Raw genomic sequence first — 17,961 nt, 5'->3', positions numbered from 1 at the left:
ACCTGTGTATGTGTCTTGACAGTGATAGACACATATCTCAGTTTTCTCTTTATCGCTACCCGTTTCTCTTGCTTCTGCTGAAGGCGATAGATGGCTTCCATCAAGGGCATCTGTCAAAATCTGTGAGCCGAAACGACCAGCTGCTGCATCAGAAGCCAGGGAATAAAACTATGCTTTTGCTTTGCAACACTATTGAATGCTTACAGGCTCTGGGCTTCAACAATAGTGGGTGTGACTGAGATTGTCACTCTCTGTAAGTGTATAAACTTGTGTGTTGATATTTTCATTAATTTGTCTGCTGCAGCCCAGAGGGGGACACACAATATGAAGCAGGGATGTCAACCAGTGGTTCACACCCTCTAAAACCCCCAAGGGCTGGGATCTAGAAACCAGCTCACAATCATCTGACTCACAATAGTTTTCATTTCCATTCCAGTTGATATCCTGGTTTTAACCTTGACCTTGTTAGGTAGATGTGAATGAGAAGTATTGCAACCAGCATAGCATGTCATTGCTGCCACTTGCTGGGTCAGCAGCACTGCTATAACTCTTTGCGAACCCGCCACACTACATAGCTTCAGTCCTTTTGTGCTTTGTCTTTCTTGGAAGGAAACAGTGTAATCAGAGAAAGCTTTCCAAAGAGAGGATTATTTTCCTGTTAACAAAGTGTTTACAGTCCCCAGGTTTTGCTCCCATTTCACCAATTATCTTTGCACGAGTATTTGCTGAGTTAAGAGAAAAAACAGCTAAATTAGATGTAGATGTTTTGGAAAATGCTTTTTGTTATATTTAAAATAAATATCTCCTTTTTTCATCAGCTAAAAAAAATTAATTTAGGTGTTTACTGTCTGTCTGCTATAAGTGTTTGTTACACATTTACAAGCCATTTAGCAGCAACATTTTGTGGTGATTTTTTTTTTTTTTTTTCTCTTCTCTTTCTTCCTGCTAAAGCTGATCTCCTCCTGCTCACTAACTGGAAGGTGGCAGGCTGTCAGAGGATTTTAATGTGTCGAGGCAGCATGTGAAAACTCCATTTTCTATGGACTGTGTTCCTCGTTGCAGCTTAAATCTCTTATTGAATGGAGGATCTTAACCCAGTTGATGCCACAAGGAAATTATGTTTATTCGTTCTAAGAATAAATGCTTAAGAGTGTGTTCCAGTTTGGTGAAGGGTCACAGTTTTTCTTTATCGTTCTCACCATTCCTTCAGCTCGGCGCTACTCTCTATTGGACTCTCTATTGTCTGTTGTTGGGTTTTTTTTTTTTCTCTCTTGCTCTCTCTGTAATTTACATTTTGCATATTTTAAGAGCTGAATTTGTCTCTGATACATTCCCAAAATCAAAACATTTAACAGCTGATTTGAAATCAAATGCCGACAAAGACTTTTCATCGATTTTAGTTTCAAGCAGAAGTACTTTACATTGACAAAAAAATATGGTTTTAACATCTTTGACCTCTGAGTTATTTTGTACACTGTTTACAGTTAACAACCTCAATCATTAAAACATGGGTAAAAAAAAAACACTATCAGTCCCAGAAGTGCTCTGTTTCCTGAAGTTCAGTCAATCAAAACATCTCTACAGATTTTTAGCAGACAGTGAAATGAATGAGAGGTACACGAAAGTAAAGGTTGCCTCTGCCTTTGACAGTCAGATGGTCAGATTCCATTGCGTGAAGGAAGATGCTTAAAAAATAGATGAGGATATTCTGCTTGGTGAAGATCCTTCTGGCTGAAATGTTGCACTTAAAACCCTGTGTGTTCGTTAACTAAATAGATAGTCTGTTGAATAGTGTGTCAGTAACACTATCAAGCATGTTATCCTGAGATAAATCTCCAAGTCTCTAGTTATATTTGGCAGTTATGTCTGTGTTATGTTTGTATTTGTCACTTTGTTTTATTGGACAAAATCTCAGCCACTGTCAGATGAAAATTTGCTGCTGTCTATTAGACCTGTATTGTGCAGAAATCTTCCATTCAAAGAAATTACCTGATCAAATGAAGGTTAGATACACAGGCCCCAAGCTGTAGCTGGGAGTGATGGTGATCAAGAATGCGCCAGCCAGCGTCCCTATTTCGAATCAGGCCAGGGTTACAGATACTGCCAAAAAAATATATTTTTAAAATCTACATTAGAAAGAACATTCATGAGGTCAGTCAGTATTTATCAATTAGTTAAAAGAATTTAGAAGAACGGTCACTGAATTATTTAGTGCATGGTTTTTCTGCTACTTAACCAGGTACTGGTTAATTGATGAATTATGTGAAACATATACAGCTGTGAGGTTGACAAATTTGTCACATATCAGTAAATTAATGTTTTCAATGAATGTCTTTTAATCATAAAAGAGATTGTAGTGAGGGCAATAACAATCATTTCCTGAGTTTTTTTTTTTTTCCTTCATTAATGGATTGGTGTGCCTATGAAACTGGTGTTAAAGTGAATCATATGAAGTATGATGATCACATACTGCTGAAATCCTGAAATGTATAATAATGCTTGCAGGCCATTATCAAGTTTTAGTTATTGTGATATATGTGGTGCTGTTGACAGAAATATTCTTTCTTTGTGCCTCTTTCCAGGTTTGGTGTCTGGTCTGGAGATTACTTCTACAGGGCCGACATCCATAGAGAAGGCCAGCGGTCAGAGTGTGAAGCTGGACTGCCAGTTTAGTTTGGCATCTGAAGACTCTGGCCCATTGGATATTGAATGGAGCTTGCTGTCTTCTGACAACCAGAAGGAGGACAAAGCGGTAAGTGCAAACAAGCAGAACATGTAGTTGCATTCACAAAAAATGTTATTGTTTTTTTTGTTTGTTTGTTTGTTTGTTTGTTTTTTGTTTGTTTTTGTTTTTTTTTTTTCAATTGAGTTTCAGTTGATTAACTGTCCAATGTCCCCTTTCAATTGTTCAGCTTCAGGCTATTTTAGTTACCCATAGTCAGATTTATTTTGTAGCCTGATCAAGCTACCCATTAAGGCATGCAAAAGTTAGGCATTTGTCAGCATTGGGAAAGAAATGAATCCACTTTGGTTCCAGGTAGCATTGATTTGACATCCCAGATTAACATAGAATTCTCAGAACACAGACACACATCACCCATCACCAGTCCAGCACAGTGCTCATCCTCAAGAAACCTGGTCTTGATCCCAAGTCCCCCATGAATTTCTGGCCTCACCTCTCTCTTTTTCAGACACTGAAACCCCCATTCAAGCCTTTGTCACTTCTCATTATAATATTTGATATTTTTGATCTTTTCTTTTTCTTGTTTAGATTTTAATGTAGTTTTTTTCTCTGCAATGCTTTTATTGAGTATATCTATTTTTCTGTATGATTTTATTTCATTTATTAATTTATTTATTTTTCATTTTTTTGATTCTCTAAAGCATTTTTGAGTATTGTTAACAGCACTATCATGCATAGTGAAGTGAAACGTTTTTCTTCTGGCTGGTAGTTAGAAACGTTTCTTCCAACCCTATTTTCTGTACGTAGCTGTTGAATTGTTTTATTTTCTTCTTTAGATTAAATTCTTTTAAAGTTCAGTTGTGCAATTTGTGAAATACTATAAATGTTATGTATTAGATGTGTATTTTCTCGAGCTGTTGCAATGTAACATAGGAAGTTTACAGTATGTTTGGCATATGTAATTTGAGCCATGAACATTTATTCTCTGCAGAGCTCTAACAGACAGTACGAGCAATGGGAGACCCTTTGTCCCAGGGCAGTGGCTTTCCTTTCTAGCATGGCCCTCAGCCATGAGAAGGAAGGACTACTTAGTGCTACAGAATGCCCCCAGGGTTTTCACAGCCATGGAGACACAATCCTGCTACAGATTGTTCAACTGGTGTGGTCCTTCCTTGTGGCTCATGATTTCCCCTCTTGCCCACCTGTCACAAAGCTATCTATTCCTTCTTTTCCCCGATCATTGTTTTCCTGGGTCTTTTCGTTTGTACTTGTTGTATTTTTGTTGTCTTCCTGAAGTTTTATAAATGGGTCACAGGCTCATTATGAGGCTTCTCCGTCTCTGTCACCTAGCCACTGTGCTCTCTGTCAAGTGATGCCATGCTCTTACAGGTTGAGCTCTGGACTCTTTTTGTCAGTGCTCCAGTTCTCCACTGTCTGGAGTTTTGCCATTAAATCTTCCCCCATCTATTTGTTTTTGACCTACTTTCTATTTACTGTGAGTCATTAACTGGTGTATTGGAGAAACAGGAGGTGGAGTCAGAAAGTCTGTCAGTATTGTTTGTTGTTTGCTAATCAGGAAATACAGTGCTTTTAAATGTTCCCATTTTCACCGTCCCTAAGATAGATGAGGCATCATCAGGGTGGGATGTTCCCAAATAGTATCTTTTTCTGTGCATTCAGTGTTGTTTTTTGCTATTATTATTTTGTTGAGAGCCCATTACTGTTGCCAAACCTTAGCTGGGATTTAAACAGGCCAGACATCTCTCTCTGAACACATTTGTTCCCCTTGACCTATCTGATTTGCTCGCTATATAGACACGCTTGTAATCATATAGCCTTTAACCAAACGAAGTCACGCACAGATTAAACTCTTTGCAATTAGTGGCATATTAATTCTAAGGGGCGGCTTTAATATATGTGACAATGTTCAGTGGAATTAAGCAGATCTGTCTGGACCAAAGTGACCAGGTCAAGCAAGGCAGCGTGATTGGAGGCTGAACTTCATAGCCAGAGGCTCCTGGATGATCAGAAGCCACAGGGAACCTTTGCTCACATCAGATGAAACTTGAAAGCAGAGAATTAGTCAACAGGATTGGTCCCTCTTGTCTTGGAACTGGTAACTCATAGTCCTGTAGACTTGCTGCTATGTAATGTTTCCTGCATGTGCAAGTAATTTAAAAACTTGATATTTTAATATTAATGAACCATATATCCCAGCTGTGTTTCCCTTTCATTGATGTAATCAGATATAATCCACAAAATTATCTATTCAGTCCAGTGGCTGTGAGGAGGGATGCCCCCTTTATCTACAATATCCAAGATATCATCAGACTCTTTTAGACACTTTTGAAGCGTAGTTGATGCATGTTGCTTTGTTTGGCTCGAATGAGACATGCCAAGCATTCCTACAGTAAGTCATTTGCATTTGGCTGTCATTCCCTCGCTGCACATTAGCTAAAAGGAGGTTGTGACCTGTATATTTACCACCACTGTGAGAACAATGAGGGAAAACAATTATGAAAAAACAATTCTAAATGGAAGTAGAGGTTGCAGAAAAGAAGAGAAGTTTAATACATAGCTGTATACCATGTCACACAAACTGTCTCTTTTGTCCTTGACACAGCAACAGGGCCCTTGTTTACTGAAGCTATTGTAACAGGAGTTTGTGTATATTCACAAAGTATTGGAGGATTTGGGCATAAAGCCAAGGCACAGTTAGTTTTTTTTTTTAATTGCATTGTTCATATAACAGCAAGGACTTAACTTTTCCAAACATTTTGGAATAGAACTATTCCTGTAAAGCACATAGCAGCAGTACATTGAGCTATTCTGATTAAAAGGCTCACCAGCAGCACAAAGATGCAACACTCTGCGCTCTACAGCCTGTTTACAGTGTACAGGTGTCACAGTCCTCTGCTTTGCCTCTCAAATGATCTGGACCTCTTCCTCTATCCTCCCTGAGCAACAGCATCACATGACAATGACCTAATTTTTACACATGTCTGATGGGACTCATACTGGCCAATAGAGGTCTTTTACTTGTGTAGTATGATCCGTTCACTGAGAACAGCCAGGCCAGGTGGCGAATGTATCATTGAGTGACCTATCTGTTATGAAACACAGCAGACAGTGGAGCTCCTCTGTCCTTTACAACGTTTGCCAGCTTGTCAGGTCATTTGCCCTTTTCATTTTCATCCCTGAGGCTCTTTATTGGACTTTTTTTAATTGGATCATGATTCTCAAATTTATTGTGAACTAGTGTTTTTTTTTTTTTTTTTGTTTTTTGTTTTTTGTTTGTTTGTTTTGTTGTTGTAGTTGTAGTTGTTTTGTTTTGTTTTGTTTTTTTGCTAGAAGTGAGTGTAAGCACTCCAGATTTGTGCACTTCAGAAGTGGTTGAAGTCAAGTCAGAGATCTTGTATGGTTTAGCTCAGAGCAATTTAATTTCCTCTCCTCCATGGTCTCATTTTACATACCACTGTTATTACTGATGATGTTCTGATCCCCAGTGAAGTTAGAAAGATAGGTTTACCTCCCCTGAGAATGGTGGAATTTCAATAGCATTACCTATTGTTTACATGGCTAATGGTTACAAGCTGCAGTATGAACATGCCTACATTGCAGCTCCAGAAACTCGTCCTACACATGGATCTAAAGCACCAAGGCAGCTTGGTGTAGACTCACTAGAACCTGACTGACTCCATTTCCCTTAGTTTGGCTCATTTAATGCTTCCTTTGAGTGTTCTGCCTCCTCTGATGGGTTCATTGTTGTTCCTCTCCTTGCCATGTTTAGTTTTTCTTCTCCTCTCCTCTCCACACAGGGTATTACTGTGCATTGACTGGTGTTGATCGCGGTACAGAAAAAGCCTGTTGAGTGTCTCTATGGAATGCTGAAGAATATGCTGTCTGTAAAGGAGGATGAGAACTCTTTCATTGTTTGCGGTTCTTTTTCCCCTTCTTGTGTTTTTGTTTTTTTTTTCTCCACTACTAGGGTTGGTGGTTCCACCTGGCCTTTATTTCCATGCTGCTTTAAAAATCCAGACTCTGTGGTTGCTTGTGGGGGGGCGGGGAGGGTTGATAGTTGGACAGAACCGAAGGCTGCACTTTGTTGACACAGCAGGTGTTGATTTGGCTCTGCAGAGGTGGATTGTTTGTTCCTCTTTCATTCTTCTTAAGCATAGAAAGTCCAGAGCAGCACATGCTGAACAGCACTGCAGAGATAAAAGAGATGCTGTTAACTGTCTTCCATATATTTTAGTTGGTTCAATGAGCAAGGCTGTTGCTTTCAAAGAGCCAACAAAAGTCTTATTTTATGTGTTCTCAGAAGGACTTCAGATAAGGATAAGTGAGACATGAAATCATTCTACGTAGTTTTATATTTTTAACCCATATTCTCTGCCTTGTACTTTTTTTCCATGGCCAGGTGATCCTTTACTCAGGCGACAGGGCCTATGAGGATTACTACGCACCCATGAAAGGTCGGGTCCATTTCAACTCAGCCGATCCCAAAAATGGTGATGCCTCCATCAACCTGACAGGACTGAAATCATCAGACTCGGGAACCTACCACTGTAAGGTGAAGAAGGCTCCTGGTATCCGCAGCAGGAAGTTGCTGCTCATTGTCATGGGTGAGTTCACGCCAAAAAAATAACTGATGTCATGCTAGCAGTCTTTTTTTTCCTCATAGGGTAAATTCTTTCTCTCTGCACGGTGAAAATGCACGAAATCGCACACCCTTTACCCTCCTTGGATGTTTGAAAGTAATCCTTTTTAAAATTAAGCACATAACCTTCCCACTGGCTGTAGAGCGTTGCCCTCTTTGTGATACTGTTCTCTATTCACCCGATATCCTCTCTGATTATGTCTTAATTCATAATCTTTCCCCCCAATAAATATTGTGGTCATAATTTATGTACCACAAGTATTAGTCGTATTGAACAAAAGACAAGTTTGCCTTTTGCAGGTTATCAGATGTCTATTTTCAATTATAGTGTCCGTTTTATATGAATTATATAACTAATTCAGCCCTTTTGCAGCTCTGGGTAATTAATAAAATAATGTCCTATCTTTAATAACACAGACAGTCTGTGCTTCGATAGCTTTTTAATGCACAGGGTGAGGTGATGACACAATGAGAGTTGAATAAGTCATATGATTCACTGCCTAAGCAAACACACACTCACAAGCTGGCCTCACTGGTCGGTCAACTGACTAAATTATGTCGGAAGTGAACTGACTCCCGAAACCTGCCTGGTATTTGCATTTAGGGAAAAACAACCCACATGCACTGTTCTAGTGCATGTTGCTGGATAAGTATTGTATTGTTATCACAGTCCTGTTATCAGAATAGTTTCTCTTTTCTAATCATGGGGCAGTTTCAGAAAATGGCTGCTCACTCTTGTTGACAGGATATCACGTGTACAAAAGTGGCTACACTGCACCAACTGGCTTGGCCAGAAATACACAAGCTATGGGAAAAAAGCTAGTTGAGAACTATCGACTAAGCCCCCGGAGAGGCTGTTTTATTTAAAAACCATTCTGACCAGAGGCAATATGAAAAAATTTATCACTTCTCCACAATCACTGATACATTGGCTTGTGAATTTGTAATAATGGCCTCTTCTCTGCTGCTGTTCCATGTTTCTAACCATTGACAGACATCAGCTGATCTGGTGGTTTATCAGTTGTTTTCATCCATATATATATATATATATATATATATATATATATATATATTAATTAGTCATTTCAGCCAAACTATTTGTAAGCCTTTCTGCATAGAATAGAGAGTGTTGAAGTGATTTAGGGACAGTGTTATTCTAAGTACCAATCTGTACTATCCTGATATTGATCCTTTTAACTTCTATTTCCTTCATTAATGCTCTTTAGTGGGTTTGTGTTAAAACATCAACGTTCTGTGTCTCCCCTCAAATTGTTTCTTTAAGGGTATGTATCATTTATTGTCATCCCAGGGTCACTGTCAGTGTTTTGTAATATTAATTCTTAAGATGGGAAATAAAACTCCTTTTACTAAAATTATGACTGAAGTGGAAATCCACCCTGTGGTAAAAATGTGTTCATGCATGTGTGAGAGAGAGAGATAGCTTGAAGCTCCAGGAGCTGACAGACTGCTAGCTATTAACCCCAGGAGTATGGGATGTTTTAAGCAAAGAAATACTGACAAGCAGAGGTAAGGACATCTTGCCTGCTCTGCATTTTACCTTCAGGTTGATCTTGTCACAAGGTGGACCATCCTCAGAACAGGCCAAACACACATGCATATGTGTGCACAAACGTAAACATACCTCACAAAGGCTGCCATATACAGGTATGCACACATGCCGTCACCAGCAGTGTGTGTGTTGTCCAGGCAGTGAATAGCCCTTGTTATGTATTCTCCTCGAGTGGCAAGGACATTGAATATAACGCAAGAAGAGTACCCACCTGCAGTGCTGCACTGTATGTCAGTAGCTCACACAGCTGTTTCTGGCCAGACCCAACCTATACTCTCCACTGCCAAACACTAAGCTTTGTCTCTCTGAAGTGCAGGCCATCCTTGTTGCATTCAGGATCTGACTGTCTGACTTTACTGACCAATCGTCACTCACATTTAAGTTTGCTCTTCAATAATAAGTCATCCCTCTTTGAAGTTGTGCACCTTCTACCTCTGATGAATATTTTTGTCTAGCTATCCCTTTCTGCTTATCTCGTCTGCACAATAGCCTTGTGCACCTCATAAATCTTTATTCATTGTTCATTTAACAGAGCCCGGTTAGCGGAATCACTCTGCCTGTTATCTCTCTGTGCTCTTCAAGCCTCTGTCACCTTCCTCTTTGACCTCATCTTTCAAACAAATAAATCTGCTCAGTGGACAGCCGTCCTAATAGGAGGAGCTGTGTGTATTAGAGCCTTCAGACATGTTGAGTTGACTTTCACCTTTGTAAGACACATTCAAAATGTCATAGCTCTCTGACATTTACTGTGTGGCACATGAACATGTGTGCAGGTGCAACACAGCAGCAGCAAAGAGCAGCTCAGTGAGTTAGGAGTTGTACAGCCTTCGCATCACCATCTGTCCATCACCACTCGCTTAATTTCGTGCTGTCCCCCTCTCTGTATTGCCCTCTTCATCCTAGCCCAATGTGTGTTGTGTTCATTAGATTAGTAGGAGCACTTAGGACTGTCAGTCTACTGTTAATCCTTATGGTTATGCCTGTTAAGCTCCCCCATCCAGCCTGACACCTGGTTCTGATCTGGAGAGCCCTTCTCTGGGGTTTTGTTGCTACAGAGCCCATTACCACACCATGATGTCAGCGCACAGCAGACTTGTATTGTGGCTTAACATTTTCCCTACCTTAAAATTACCCATTATCATCCATTTCTCTTTTTCTCTCCTGCCTTCCCCTTTGTTTCCTCACCTGGCTGCCTGTGTGTCTGGGTTTCACTGGAGTCCGTCTGCTTTTAATTTGGCGCTCTGTTTGTTTTTGGGTCCCCCATCTCATCTGCTGCCAGCGTGCTGGCTGGCCCAAGTCTGTTTGCACACGTTTTTTTTGTTTTTTTTGTTTTTTTTTTAACCTGTTCTGTTCAGCAGCTGGGGCAGGCAGCATGAATGCTCCTGGTGCCTTGTTGTGCTGAAACAGTTTTACTGCACGAAGGAGGAGTCTGACACACTCCTACTGTCACTATCTGTGTTTAACTTTGTTGGCAATGGTATTGGTTTGTTGGTAAAGCTACCAGGCTGAGGCTCAGGAGTGGATAGAAAGAGAACAGGAACAGGATAGCAAAGACAGGAGGGGGGTGTACAAGAAGAAGAACAACAGCAAAAACAACAGCAACAACAATATTAACTTAGGAGGACAGGAAGGGGAGGGGAACAAAAACAACAGCAGCAGCAATAACATTAACAATAATAACAGAAAAGGTTAGAGCATTGGTCAAAAGATTCGGTTTGTCATTGGATGCTTTGGGTAACTGACTGTAGCTGATGTGGGAATGTGGAACCACACGCCCCTGGCCCGGGAAAGCAGGCAGGTCAGGACCAAGCCACCAGGGCACCAACCAACCCCCACAGCACAGGGAGCCCCCAGGAGACAGACCCAGGTCCAACCCATGCAGGAAAACACAGGAGCAGCAGCCCAAAGAGAGACAGGGGAGACAAAGGACCCCAGGCCTGTCGGGCGTGCACCACACAGCACGGGCTAAGCCCAGGGGTATGGAGCCCCCCCAGCCAGAGACCCGGCTTTGCTTCAAGAAAGCTTTGCCTCTGCCTTTCATGCACGTGTTCAATACTACACCCCTCAAATATCTGAAGTGACAGCTCCTGTATCAATTACTCTGATTGCTGCATTCATTAGGCTTATAACTGTTGATTGAGCAGGGGAGTAAATCAGCTTTCACAATGCTTAACAGAGACAGCATACTTACAACATTTAAGAAAAATAACCAGGTTTGTTAGCAGGAGAACTTAGTTGTTCTGAGCTAATCTGACTACCTAGATGTGTCAGGTCTTTTTCACCTTTCTCAAACACTTCCTCTTACATTACAGTGAAGCCGTCCAAGCCCAGGTGTTACGCTGAAGGCCCCACACAGGAAGGCAAAGACATTGTGCTGAAGTGTATATCTAGTGAGGGCACCAGTCCCCTGCAATACACCTGGGAGAAGACCTCTGACACCAAGCTTCTGCCTGCCTCCGCTGTGCTGGGTAAAGGAACCTTCCACAATCTCTTCCGAACAAAGCAAAACCTTTTCATCACACCATTCTGCTTTTGGATTTACATGTCTGTTCAATGATGTGTTCCTTGCTCTCACTACAGATCCTGTAGGAGGCACCGTTAATGTAAGGAATGCATCTGCCAGCGCATCTGGATCCTACCGCTGCACTGCCAGCAATCGTGTTGGCACTGAGGAATGTATACTATATCTCAACGTAACCCCTTGTGAGTACCCAGCTGACTTCATGTTGATGAACTTGTTTCACCTTTGGACCTGTTGCTGTCATCACCTCAATTGGCAAATCAAATCAAATAATTAATTTCCTATGAATAATTCAATGACATTAAGGCAATAACTGACGCATTTTTCCATCGTCAATTAATCTGCCTGCTATTATTATAATACATTCATTATTTGAGCTGTAAAATTCCAGAAAACAGTTTACAATGACAATCTAAGTCAGTAATTAATTACGTCACACAAGCTTCCCTCATCAAATGTTCAGCATTATTTAATTTAGATATAACCAGGTGGATTATCTGGTCATCAGACTAACTCATGGTTAACTGAAGTGTAGCTCCGATGAAGAATCCATCACATTCATAAATTCGAACAGTGTCATGGACATGGTTTTAGGATTTTAGCAGCGTATGCACTGTTCTTGGGTAGCAGAGGCTAAGGCAGCACATGTTGTGACAGAGTAGTCTACTTTATGTGCTGTGGCAAGGAGCAGCTGTAGCTGAGTGCTGGGACATGGTACAGATGTTTGACTTTACTGTCCCTCCACCTCTTATTGTTTGGTCTTGTTAGTGAGTGTTCTTTCCCTGGCATAGGACTCCTACTCTGTTGTGCTCTAAAGTTACAGCAGAATGAGCTATATCTACTTCTCATTCGTCCTCTCACACTTTGACCCCGCCCCTTTTTCAGTGTCATTCATAAGGACCAAAACATATACTGTCTGGTTAGCATTTTGAGAATTGCCTAGGGCACAGTAGTAACTACTGCATTTTAGACATGTTACATGCTTTTCTTGGATTGATTATTTTGACTATTAGTTTTTAGATAATAATTTTGTGCTGTATTTTTAGGTCATTGTTGAATGCAGACTCTGAGTAATGATTGAATCCTTCATACTTTTACCGACCTTTCCATCCCTTCTTTATGTTTACCAGCCCCCAACACTGCAGGCATCATTGCAGGAGCCATCATCGCTGTTCTCCTGATTCTCATCATTATTGCAATCATCCTCTTCTGCTGTTGCCGTGCTCGTCATAGGAAGAAGTATGAGAAGGAGATCTGCAATGAGATAAGGTACACTCACCAAAACATCAATGTGATGTGAAAAGTGTCCCGCATTGTATGATGCTGGATTAAAGGTAAGCATAGGAAATGCCAGGGGATGCATATTACTATTAATCTGAGCTGTAATTTGACCTGTGGTCATCTCAGAAGCACACACGCACATGTAGACACACCCACACACACGTCCAACAGCCTCAACCCTGAAAATGGTTTTTCTCCATCAGCGTTTTGTGTTTTTTTTTTTTTTTTTTCCCCTCCTCAAATAAACAGCTGTGGTAATCAGTTTGAAAGCTTTGTTTGCTCTGTGGTTCCTGTGTCATGTCTGCTCTGGCTGCCCCCTCACCCCCTCCAGAGCCATCCAACTCTGCATCCGGCCCACAGGCTTTTTACAACCCCTGGGCTTACTATCCCTCTGCTGTGAACTGAATCTGTCTAAGACCACAATGTGACACCACTCATGCTGTAGGACAAAGAGGATTAGACCACTGGCCCCATCTCGTATACACAGACGCACACATTTGCTGAAACACCACAGCATGAAGCTACGGACTAAACAAGCTCTGGCCCCTACGGCTCGGTTTGATCGAGCATTTAACTGGATTATTGCTACTTATTAGTTGTTAATGTAGTGGCAGAGGGAGTAGCGGGCATAGCTGCATTTGGCCGCTCAGCTTTTAATATCTATAGGCTCTTACAAAGTCTGTGTAGCTGAGCAGTGTAGACACTGCCCACACCAATCCAAAAGGTCAATTCCAATTAGTTGTTCCTCTTTATTCAATCCAATCATGTGTTTCGCTATTAACTGTTTATTAACTGTTTTCCTTGTTGGGCAGCAATAGCCAGACATTCCCACCTCATACCTGCAAGCCATCAGACTTTTATCATTGCTTAGCAACCCAGAAGACCTTTGTCCATATAAATTTTTTCTTGATTTGACATCCAGGTAAGCTCATGGTTATGTCTTAATTTCTGAATGTGCTGTTGTCTATATCTCCTCTCAGAGAAGACGTCCCCCCTCCTAAGAGCCGCGTTTCCACAGCTCGCAGCTTCACTGTGGGCAGCCAGCGCTCCTCCCTGGGTTCCATGTCACCCTCCAACTTGCATGAGTACGCCCTGAAGCCCCAGTATGACAAGATTCCTTCATCAGAGGAGTACGAGAGACCACCCAGCCATGTCCCTCTGCCCCCACCCTCTGGTGCCAAGATGGCTGGCCCCAACCTGAGCCGCATGGGGGCCATCCCTGTAATGATCCCTGCCCAGAACAGGGACGGCTCAATTGTTTAGCAGGTCCCCTTCATGAGAAGGTGCCACGTAACGAGGGGATGGAAGTAGGACACAAGCCAATGAAGATGGAGCAAGAGCTGGAATGGGCTGACTCACCTGACTTTTAGCTCGTCATCATTTACAAATGGGAGAATAATCCTTCTGTGAAGAAACGACTCTGCTGTGGTGTTGAAGAGAAATTGAGTTGTACTGAAATGACAACAGAGCACATTAACTTTTTATCAAATACAAATACAGAGAAACTTTTATGAATTTTACTTCCTGGACTTTCTCACTGAAAAAATGAATTAGTATGGATATAAAGCAAACTGGTCAATACACAAATTATATTGTATATATGCAAATGCATGTCTTTTTTTTTATATATATATATATATATAGATTGCCCTTGTTGTAGAAATACTGTATGTTTAAATCAGATCCAGGCCTCTGATTGGCCAGCTGTACAGCTGTATGCATGCAAGTATGTGTAAAATTGCAGCAGTGTGTGTGTGCGATAAAAGGTTTATGTGACTGGGACTTGGGGAAATGTAAAGTTCATTTATTGTCTTTCAATGCCACCATAACAGATCATTTGTCATTTGTTCTTTTCTGCACTACTTTCAGATTATTTTTTTTTTTATCCAATCATTTGCTGTAAAATGAGATGGACTGACCTTGGGAAAAAATTGACAGACTAATTAGAGGAAAATGCACAGATTTTCATTAATCTAGAGCTGAATCTATGTAGGTCAGCCGTTTTTCTATTCAACCGCTGCCTTTTTGAATTGTCCAGTCAGGGTTTAGGTGATAGGGTGAGGGGGTCTGAAATAGACCGGATTGGCTGGAAGGGAGGAGGAGGCACAAACGGCCTCATCTTGTGATTGGGTGAGATTAATGCTCCTTGGCCAGGCTTAAAAAACAATAAAAGCTAGTCTCTGCCCCCCCATCCTTTCAGTGATCTCAGAGGAGGAAACTAATGAGGGCAGCTTGACATCAAGGTTCACTGAGCAATCCAGTATGATTGTGTTTGACTGTCAACAGACCCCAAACCTCAAAGACCACCAAAACAACCAGATCTCCCAAAATACATGCAGACAGCTTATTAACAAGATCAGCCCCCCACCAGAGGTTTTTTTAATGTGATTGTGATTATTACTCCCAACATCCAAGCCAAAATCTTGGCTAAATACCCCTCTGTGGTCAATATGAAACCTTCTTTGTCTTCTCTGAAATTGATTTTTTTTTTTTCCCCCCTCCCTGCATGCAAAAAAGAGAAACAAATTTGATAAGCCTAACAATGGTGTTGTGAGTACTGTTTTTTGTCAACATCCATCTACTGTGGTTTGGCTTCATTCTGCAGTGGGAGTTGGATAATGTAAATGTTCATTGAGGCAGTCCATGTAAGTTTGCAGAGACCAGTCGTCAGTTAGTGTTTTATTTATTTTATTTTTTTTTTACCCTTTAACCACGCACATTCACTCATTTGGTACAATGTCTGGAAGCCCAACATGTCACCCTGTTTGATACTTCTTAACAAAACAAAGGGAAGAAAAAAGCAGTAGGAATTCTTGGAGTGGGCAAACTTTCTTTTTACTCCAACGCCTTATTCTATTCATTATTTAGCCTTACACACTTCCCTTAGTTCACTTCTGCACAGCCCTCACAGCTGGATTATGACTTCTATTGTGCCTTGTTGCCCCAGTTGAGTTGTGCCATAGCACCTGCACTGTGCTATGTGCAATAGCATCATCCACAGCAACTGCAACATTTAGATAAGTGAGCCGACTGTTTCCTGTTGCCTCTATCAGGTCAAGTCCTGGATTCCCCACAACTGCTTCCATATGAAAATTCAACTGTAGTTAAACAGTGCTGTAAAGCTTTTATTTTCATTTCAGAACATGGCGTCATGTATGTTTTCACTTTATTTAAACATTTGGTAAATGATGTGCTTTTTTTAAGAAAATATAACAAATGGTTCTGGTTTTATGTATAAATATCGTGTTGAAGTAACCCTATCTACTCACAACTCAGTCGAATGACATAAAGACTATGTTTGTATGTATATGTGATGCTCTGGTGTGCTGTGCTTTGGCAAAACTATATCAAAAACATGAGAGGAGTGGCTTATCAGTACAATGTTAATGCTCCCCGGTATGATAGGCAATATCTGGCTCTATGTTTATGTGAGTTAAACAGAATGCATCTTTATGTATCTATTCTAGCATCAAAGGAGATATGACAGTTATAGAAAAAAATTGACACCTCTATTCTGTCACCAATGAAACTGAGACCTGGCCCTGTCTAGACAAAGGAATTACATGTTAGCGCCTTTTTAAACACTATTCTGTGTGTGTGTGTGTGTGAGTGTGAGAGCAAGTTATTGTACATGAAGGAGGTTTGCTGTCAGAATGGGCTCCTGTAGGATTCTAACTCAAGCTCCACAGGGTGACAGGCTGTAAGAGCTCATAGGGAGATAATCCTGCTACTGTACCTCTGTACTCAGAACATTAATGACAAATACTACTAACAAAATTAACTTTTAAATTTCTGTACTAATATTGTTGAAGATCTCTTTTGGGGTTTACACACTGTGTAAATGCCTTTTTTTTTTCTTGTGTGTATTTTTGTGCTGTATTTTTGAATAATAAAAGCCCATGAAAAAAAAAAAAAAAAGAGAATAAGTCATGTTTGTAGAAACAGTAGCAGTGCGCTCCCAGGGGCCTCTGCCTCCTGCAACTGTTTGACTGTGATTAATACTAATCAGCTGGTGAATTCCACCTCTTACATCAAGTGAGGTGACTTTCTAACCCCTTAATGACTGTAATTAATCAATGACGCAGTCAGGCACCGTCACCTCCCGCCATCGCCAATGCCACTCAGCTCCTGTAAGAACATGCTTAAGCTTGTGACCTGGCTCACCTTCCAGGACAGTTAAACCACTCTCTCATTTTCAAGGCTGTAATTCTAGTTTCACCATGTTCTTGATTACCGCCAATTTCATGATTTTGTTAATGTGTTGAGTAATGACTTTTATTGCAAGGCAATTTTGTACAAAACATGATTTCTAATGATGGCTGCTGAATGATGTGAATCGTGCTGGTGGTTCAGGCAGCCATCATAAAAATGTTGATCTTTCCGTCTGTTGCATCCACAGTCACTTTCCCCACAATTGACGCACTTAGCATGTTGGTGATCTTGACATTTGGATAGATCAATAGCTGATTATTAGCCAATGGCTCCAGTGTGTGCAGACCGTTGACAGGTAGTCAATAAAAAGACTAAAGCACTTAGTAGTGGTGCTAAGCGGACGTCCATTGCTATAATTGGATGTCAGTAATAGATAGGACCCTGGAGCATTGATCTGTGGCTAGTCAAAGTCACTCATAGATCCTAATGGCGGTCCAGCAGCTCTACACATCAGGGGCTCTCATGGATTGTTCAGCTGTGTCGACACCAGTACAATACCTTCCCACAAATGGACGTACTGAAATATAATGGCACTTTTATGAATGCACTTTCACAACATTCATTAAAAGAACATTAGTGATGTGTGCTACTGCACGTGTGCCGATCAGATTTATGGACTAAATGCTGTTCTCTCATTGAATTAATGTACAATGACTCATCCATCATCCCTCAGCGTCCTCCTGTGCAATATCCATTTGTGACTTTTTTTTTTTTTTTTACCTTGTCCTCATCCACACAGCTGAAGGGAAAGGGTGGTGTTGTGCTAAGCACCTGGGGATTTGTGCCTGCTTCCCACTTCTTCAGCTTCTTCCCTTTTGCCTTGGGAAGGTATTAATTGTTTGCACACATCAAGGAGGCTGGTATGGCAAAAAAAAAAAGATCATTGGTTCTCCAGGATGGTTTCCTTGGCAACCTTATCTCGCTGTACACAGTCTGAGCTGGCTGCTAGCGGATTGATTTATCTTGTAAAGCATGATTTGCTCCCTCCTAACAAAAGCGGCCTGTAAAAGCACGGGTCTCATCAAAGTCGCTCC

General features: G+C 41.0%; 1 protein-coding gene across 1 annotated transcript in view; it reads left to right on the top strand.

Moving 5' to 3' along the window:
* Positions 1-16,608, top strand: part of cxadr (CXADR Ig-like cell adhesion molecule) — a 33,984-nt gene extending 17,376 nt beyond the window's left edge. Inside the window, exons 2-7 of the mRNA XM_029520108.1 lie at positions 2,583-2,752; positions 7,104-7,308; positions 11,226-11,381; positions 11,494-11,616; positions 12,565-12,703; positions 13,696-16,608. Of these exons, the coding sequence (XP_029375968.1) occupies positions 2,583-2,752; positions 7,104-7,308; positions 11,226-11,381; positions 11,494-11,616; positions 12,565-12,703; positions 13,696-13,978 (1,076 nt within the window). The 3' untranslated portion in view covers positions 13,979-16,608. The remainder of the gene's footprint in view (positions 1-2,582; positions 2,753-7,103; positions 7,309-11,225; positions 11,382-11,493; positions 11,617-12,564; positions 12,704-13,695) is intronic.
* The last annotated feature ends 1,353 nt before the right edge of the window (positions 16,609-17,961 follow it).

Source organism: Echeneis naucrates, chromosome 14 (assembly GCF_900963305.1).
Source record: "Echeneis naucrates chromosome 14, fEcheNa1.1, whole genome shotgun sequence".
Lineage (NCBI taxonomy): Eukaryota > Metazoa > Chordata > Actinopteri > Carangiformes > Echeneidae > Echeneis > Echeneis naucrates.
The sequence above is the reverse complement of the archived record's forward strand: the minus strand, read 5'-3'. Positions and strand labels throughout refer to the sequence as shown.